This window comes from Mesoplodon bidens (assembly GCF_964165515.1).
Source record: "Mesoplodon bidens genome assembly, contig: HAP1_SCAFFOLD_854, whole genome shotgun sequence".
In the NCBI taxonomy this organism is placed as follows: domain Eukaryota; kingdom Metazoa; phylum Chordata; class Mammalia; order Artiodactyla; family Ziphiidae; genus Mesoplodon; species Mesoplodon bidens.
The window spans coordinates 126,232-134,152 of record NW_027671622.1 but is presented as its reverse complement, the minus strand read 5'-3'; the positions used below and the strand labels follow the sequence as shown (position 1 = coordinate 134,152).

Here is a 7,921-nt window from a genome sequence, read left to right as displayed (position 1 = left end):
TCCACTTCATTTAAAGGACTTGCTTTGACGTATCAAGCTTTTGGAAAACTAAGGGCTCTTTAGACCTGCTGAGTGCAAACTCCCCCAAAATACCATTTCCAACATGAATGAAAACAACAACTCACTGGAACAAAGCAAATAATGATGCCAGCAAGAAGCAAACCCTGAAGCCCTTAAATATTCACCTCTAAGCCCCTCACCTTTTGCTTCTCCTAAACTTCAAGGAGCCCCTTAGTCCTGGTTCTCCTTGGTGCAGAAGTGTGTGTGCACTGCCTCAGGACAAATGAGAGCTTTCTGAACACTGACCCTGTACTCAACTTCCATCTCCACAGACCACACAGTCCCCAGGTGTTTCATCTGTGCTTCTACGACAGGTTCCTCCCTTTCCTGTATTCAGTTGAGAGCTGCTCAGCTCTGTAATGTCCTTCTTGAGGGGTATACCCACAGCTACAGGAGGTACCCTAAGTATGGACCCACTCCAGATCTATATACAGGTTATGCTGTAGTCACTCATTCGTTTCTACCACCTTTTCCAACAATGCCCATTTTGAAAGAAAACCAACCAACCAATCAACAAAAGTCTGTCCAGCCCCCCAAACTCTGGCTTGTCTGCAGGAGGTGAAGCAAGGGAGGACCTTATAACACAGCAAAGCCCACCATGCACTTGGAAGCAGACCCTCCAGAGAGGACACTTGAAACCTGGCCCTATTTTACCTTTTGTAGAAATGGAAGCGCTCTGTGAGGAGCAGGAACTGCTTCTCTCCTTGAAGGAAGAAGCGTCTGGCCCTGGAGACACCAGACTTCTGGGTGTACTCGCAGATATGAGTGAAGTTCAGTTCCTCCTTCTTGAGGTAATTTCGGAGACGCACGAAGTCAAAGTAGGAGGGGACATAGATAAGCGTGTGAGACATGACTGCATCACGATACTGAGGCAAAATCTTGTTGACGAAAAAGTCAAACCTGATTCGGAAAGGCGAAGGGCAGAGTCAGTGGTCTAGAGGTGAGCCATAGTGTCACTGCCAACTGCATGACCCTGGGCAAGTCACAATCTCCTTCTACCTCCCCTAAGAGGCCAATTTGGCCTACCTCATTGCAAAGAGATTCTGTAGGGATAAAACTTGTTAAGCGCATCAAAAAGTAAGTGCCAACACTATTCATCATAAAGAATAGATGTGATGCTGGTATATCCCAGAGAATTATTCTAGGAAGTACGTAACTGTATCATTCATTCATTCAGTTGTCAGTCAGTCAGTCAACAAATAATTACTGAACACCTACCACGTGTTAAGCACCATTCTGCTACCATGGGTCCCCTGACTAAACACAAGGAGAAGACGGGGAAATTACATAGAGAATTAGGAAAACAGTTCTTGCCCTGAAGGGCTTAGAATTAAGTTGTTGACATGAGGCATTAAAAAATTAATGTAATTAAAAAATGCCACAGTCTAGGGGAAAGTACCCTTGATTTACTAACCCTGGCACTATTGGAACTAGGACAACACACCATTTCTCTGGCCTTCAGTGTCCTCCTCTGTCAATGGCATGATTGGATTCAGTTATCTCATTTCATTTCGTAAATGGTAACTAAGAAAGCCAACGTGGAATACAATTCTAAATTTGAATGCCCAAGTAAAATCCCTCTCTGTGACCCCCAGGGATCCAATGGGACAGGGGAGGGTACCTGGCATCAATCACTGAAGCTAGGTTTTCAGGTTCCATCCTCGGGAAGACATGTGGGAGCTGCACCAGGACATGACTGATGCAGCCTGTCATCGGGACGTTCCTCACAGCCACCTGCCAGGTGTCAGTGAGAACATTAGGAAGTGAGCTATCCCCATTGTTGACCAAATGCTGTCCTCTCCTTCTGCCTCATGACCCAAACAATACACAATACTTCATGAAAATTCAGAGAAAGAAGGAGAGAACCCACCTGGCCTTGCACATTGACGCAGTACTTGTTGAACACAGAGTTGATCTGGGCATCCTGCAGGGCCCCAAACAGCAGCGTCTGACGATAGTACTTGGACCGATTATTGAGGTTCCACATGCGCACTCGAGAAAAGTCCACCCCATGTGAGTCCAAGGGCAGTAGGTTCATGTGGCTCATCAAATGCTTTGAGCAGAAGTAATACTCCATTAATACTTATTGAACACTTACCTGCTGGGCGTTGCTAACCTCTCTATAAGCCCATCATCTTATTTAACCCCATGAAGTAGATACTATCATCTCCCAAATTACAGCAAGAAAACAGGCTCAGATGGGTGAGTGACTTGCCCAGAGTCAAGCGAACAAGAAGAAAAGCTCAAACTGGCCACCTTGTGGATCTCTCAAAAAGGATCAAGATGCGACCTATACAGAGTATTTCTTTTCAAGGAAATTCTGAAATGCCACTCTGGTCACTCTGTAAGCAACTCAGTTCCAGACTTGGACAAGAAGGGAAATGACACGGAAAACAGAGCTGCTGTCCTTCCATGACTTGGTTCCCAAAACGTTAGAAAATTCCCTGAGTGACTACATGTGCCTTTTGCTCAAAATAAAGATGACTCAACCATCGACATGCCTGTTCTATTTTAATCATATTTTTACCTTGTAATGTATATTGAAGGGTCACAAGTACCATAAGTTTATTCCCTACTTTATAAATAAGTACTCCCCTTTATCTGTCCCAAACTTACTCCAAGTCCTGGGGTTGTAGAAAAGGTAAATGCTCACATGCCTTATAAAAATAAACCTATAGTTCTGTGATGAGGATTGTTCCAAAGCACAATCCTAAACCCCAAAACATTGCAGAGTATGTTGAGAGGGAGAAAAAAAATTATAGTACAAATTACAGTAGGGGGACAAAAACATCTTACGTTTCTCTGTAAAACATCACAAATTAAGAAATCATGAGCAATGTTTTCCCATCTCCACTGAAGACCAAACAAAAGAGAACGAGCATAAATAGGAGGAACTATTTTAGATAAAAACATTCCTGGTGAGGAGGGATTTCAGTCAGTCAACCAACCAACCAACCAACCAACCAACCAACCACACTAAACTGGTCTATTACTAGAAGCAACTTTTAAGGGGAAGAAATCTTTTCTGGAGATTTGAAAATGTTGACAAGAATTTTAATCTTTCTGGATACTTTACTGACCAACTTGTGGGTAGAAGAGGGGACAACATTTCCCGTTTTCAAATTGGAAAATGTGGAATATTTCCATTTCCAAGCTGAGTTTTAATCTGGACTTTAATAACCATTTCAGACTCAAACCACTGAGCTTCTTGTCTCTAAATGTTAATGACCAGCATTACCAAGACATGCTCCCAGTTCTGCATCAGGTAAATGTCAGCTTGATCAATGATGAGAAGCTCAATACAAGACAAAAAGTCAAAATCTCTCTTCTTCTCTCCTTCTCCACCAATGATGGTCCTCAAGCCCAGGGGGGAGGCAATGAGGATGTCTGACGAATAGAAGGGGGCATAAAGTCAGATGCTTCTCTGCAGTATTGCCACCCCTATACACAAAACAGCCAAGCACACATCAGTTCATGAGTCACCACCAAGCCATTAGCTTCCACCCTCTCCAACTGCAGCCTCCCCTTGTACCTTCCACATCTTCCCCTTTGCATGTAATTGTGCTCAAACTGCTTTAATTATTAAAATCATCATCGTCATCATCATCATCCCTCCTTTGCATCTACGGTCCCTTCTAGCTCCCACCCTCTTCTTTTCCTTCACTGGCAAACCTTCCAAAAAATTATCTCTACTTTAAAATCCCCCACTGACTCCTTAATGTACTGCAATCTGCCTCTGAGTCTCAGGACACCACTGAAATGACTCTTGCCAAGGTCACCAACAGCTCTCAGTTACCAATTCAATGGCACTTTAGTGTTTCTTGTCACGAATGCATAAGCACACCCTCCTTGAAATGTTCTTTTCCTTACTGGTGGTTTCTATCACTTTAACACTTACTTCTATTACTGACCTGGTTCTTATCTATTTTTCCATATTCAAAGAGCTCTTCAACAAATCCCTGGATTCACCCACAAGTTCTCTTTCACTCTACATAAAGCTTTGGATAAATATATTCACTAATTATGGCTTTAACATTATCATCACAAAAATTTATATTTCCTGCCCACATCTCTTTCCTAAGCAACAAGTAGCAGTCTGTAAAGAGCCCAGATCATATGTGAAGGAGATTCACTTGCTAATCTTAAAGCATCTACCAGAGGGGCAGAAGTTGGCTGGGACTCTCTCTGGGGACAGAATGCTGGCAGATGCCATTTTTACAAATTCCCTCTACCTTGATGGCACTGGTGGGTGCCACTTTTTTGCACTCTCACTCTAAGTTGCTAACAGTGGTGGTGGGTGAGTACCCCCTACCCCACGGCCCTGCACTGCCTGTGTGCAGCACTGACAAACATGGACAACGAGCAGCCACGCCTACCCCATCTCATGCCACTCGCGGGACATGACCTGAGGCAACAATCGCATGTAGCCCACACAGGGGACACTCCTTGAGCACCAGGCTCAGGCAGATGGGGGTGGGACTGCATTTCTAGACTCCATGGGAGTGAAACAAACAGAGAGAGTTTATAAGATGACCAAGAACTAGGAAAAAGTTAAAAATACAGTTCATCTCCCACACAGGGCCACTCCTTCAAGACGGGGCAGTAACTGTTTTGCATAATACACAGAAACAAAGACGGAGAGTCAAGCAAAATGAGGAAGCAGAGGAACATGTTCCAAATGAAGGAACAAGATAAAACCCCAGAAAAAATATTTAATGAAACAGATGTAAGTGATTTATCCGATAAAGAATTCAAAGTCATAGTCCTAAAGATGCTCACCAAACTTGGAAGATGAATGAACGAACACAGTGAGAAACTCAAGAAAGAGACAGAATATAAGCAAGTTCTAAACAGAACTCACACAGCTGAAGATTATAATAATTGAACTGAAAAATACACTAGAGGGAATCAACAGCAGACTAGATGGTAGAAAAGAACAGATCAGTGACCTGGCAGACAAGGTAGCAGAAATCACCCCAACAGAACAGCAAAGAGAAAAAATATTTTTAAAATATGAGGACAGTTTAAGGGAACTGTGGGACAACATCAAGTGTACTATCATCGGTGTTAAGGGGTCGCAGAAGAAGAGAGAGAAAGGGGCACTAACACCCACATTATAGGGGTCCCAGAAGGAGGACAGAGAAAGAAAGGGGCAGAAAACTTATCTGAAGAAATAATGGCTAAAAATGTCCCTAACCTGGTGAAGGAAACAGACATTCAGGTCCAGCAAGAACCAAGAGTCCCAAACAAAATGAACCCAAGGAGATTCATACCAAGACACATTATAATTAATACGTTAAAAGTCAAAGGTAAAGAGGGAATCTTAAGCAGCAAGAGAAAAACAACTAATTACAGACAAGGGAATCCCCATAAGAATATCAGCTGATTTTTCATCAGAAACTTTGTGGTCCAGAAGGAGATGGCATGATATGTTCAAATATGCTGAAAGGAAAAAACTTCCAACAAAGAAGGAAGGAAATAATAGAAGTCAGATGAGAAATACTGAATAAATGAAATGGAGACAAAAAAAAAGATCAATGAAACTAAGAGCTGGTTCTGTGAAAAGATAAACAAAATTAACAAACCTTTAGTCAGACTCAATAAGAAAAAAAGAGAAGGGGCCCAAATAAAATCAGAAATGAAAGAGAACCTATAACTGACACTACAGAAATACAAAGTATCATAAGAGACTACTACGAACAATTATACACCAACAAGTCAGATAACCTAGAAGAAATACATAAATTCCGAGAAACACACAATCTTCTAAAACTGAATCATGAAGAAAAAATGTGAATAGATCAATTACTAGTAATGTGATTGAATCAGTAATCAAAAAGCTCCCCAAAAACAAAAGACCAGGACCAGAGAGCTTCATGGTGAATTCTACGAAATACTTAAAGAAGATTTAATACCTATCCTTCTCAAACATATTTCAAAAAACTGAAGAGGCGGAAACACTTCCAAACTCATTTTATGAGGCCAACATAACCCTGATACTGAAACACCACAAAAAAAGAAATGTACAGGCTACTATGCCTGATAAACACAGATGCAAAAATCCTTGACAAATTATTAGCAAACTGAATCCAACAATACATTAAAAGGACCATACACTATAATCAAGTAGAATTTATTCCAGGGATGCAAGGATGGGTTGACAAAGTGGGTATAGAGGGAACGTATCTCAACCTAGCAAAGGCATATACGATAAACCCACAGCTAACATCATATTCAGTGGTGAAAAGCTGAAAGCATTTCCTCTAAAATCAGGAAGAAGACAAGGATGCACACTTCTGCCACTTTTATTCAACATATTATTGGAAATCCTAGCCACAGCAACTAGGCAAGAAAAAGAAATAAAGGATACCCAAATTGGAAAGGAGGAAGTAAAACTGACTATTTGCAGATGACATGATACTTTATGGAGAAAACCCTAAAGACTCCACCAAAAAACTGTCAGAACTAATAAATAAATTTAGTAATGTTGCAGGATACAAAATTAACAAAAATCTGTTGTGTTTATATACATTAATAAGGAACTATTAGAAATTAAGAAAACAATCCATTTACAATAGCATCAAAAAGAATAAACTACCTAGAAAAAATCTAACCAAGAAGGTAAAAAACTTGTACTTGGAAAACTACAAGGTATTGATGAAAGAAATTAAAGATGACAGAAACATGAAAAAATACACCATGCTCATAGATGGGAAGACTTAGTACTGTTAAAATGTCCATACTGGACACCAAGGGGGGAAAGTGGGGGTGGGGGTGGGGGTGTGATGAATTGGGAGATTGGGACTGACATGTATATACTAATATGTATTAAATGGATAACTAATAAGAACCTGCTGTATAAAGAAATAAATAAAATTCAAAAACAAAGTCCATACTACCCAAAGAAATCTACAGATTTAATGCAATCCTTATCAAAATACCCATGACATTTTTCATAAAACTAGAATAATCCTAAAATTTGTACAGAGGATCCTGGGGATTTGTGCAAAGGATCCTGAATAGCCAAACTGATTATGAGAAAGAAGAACAAAGCTGAAGGTATAACACTCCCTGATTTTAAACTACACTACAAGTCTACAGTAATCAAAATTGTACGGTAATAGCACAAAAACAGACACAGATCAACAGAACAGAGAGCCCAGAAATAAATCCATATTTATATGGTCACTTCATCTATGACAAAGGAGACAAGAATATACAATGCAGAAAAGACAGTCTCATCAACAAATGGTGATGGGAAAACTAGACAGCTACATGCAAAAGAATGAAACTGGACCACTAGCTTACACCATCTACAAAAATCAACTCAAAATGGATTAAAGACTTGAACATAAGACCTGAAAACCACAGAACTCCCAGAAGAAAACATAGGCAGTAACTTCCCTGACAACAGTCTCAGCAATATTTTTTTGGATCTGACTCCACAGGCAAGGGCAATGAAACCAAAAATAAACAAATGGGACTACATCAAACTAAAAAGCTTGTGCACAGCGATGGAAACCATCAATGAAACAAAAAGGCAATCTACTGAATGGGAGAGGATATTTGCAAATCTAGTAAGGGGTTAAGATCCAAAATATATAAAGAACTCATGTAACTCATTATCAAAAAACCCCAAACAGGGCTTCCCTGGTGGCACAGTGGTTGAGAGTCCGCCTGCCGATGCAGGGGATATGGGTTCGTGCCCTGGTCCGGAAAGATCCCACGTGCCGCGGAGCGGCTAGGCCCGTGAATGGCCTGGGGAGGGAGACACGATAAAACACATTTGGTCAATCAGTCTTACTGAACAGAAGTCCAGTTTTTCGTCTCACTGACACCCAATGATCCTGTATCCCCAGAT

General features: G+C 40.9%; 1 protein-coding gene across 1 annotated transcript; it reads right to left on the bottom strand.

The window, feature by feature from the left end:
• Nucleotides 1–57: 57 nt before the first annotated feature.
• On the bottom strand, nt 58–6,544 carry LOC308610481 (U3 small nucleolar RNA-associated protein 25 homolog). The gene is made up of 4 exons (XM_081259603.1): nt 3,299–6,544; nt 1,931–2,113; nt 1,682–1,794; nt 58–960 (listed from the first exon to the last, which is right to left on the bottom strand). Exons 1-4 carry the CDS (start codon nt 3,320–3,322, stop codon nt 711–713), a joined length of 570 nt encoding a protein of 189 aa, XP_081115729.1. The 5' UTR covers nt 3,323–6,544; the 3' UTR covers nt 58–710.
• Nucleotides 6,545–7,921: the final 1,377 nt, after the last annotated feature.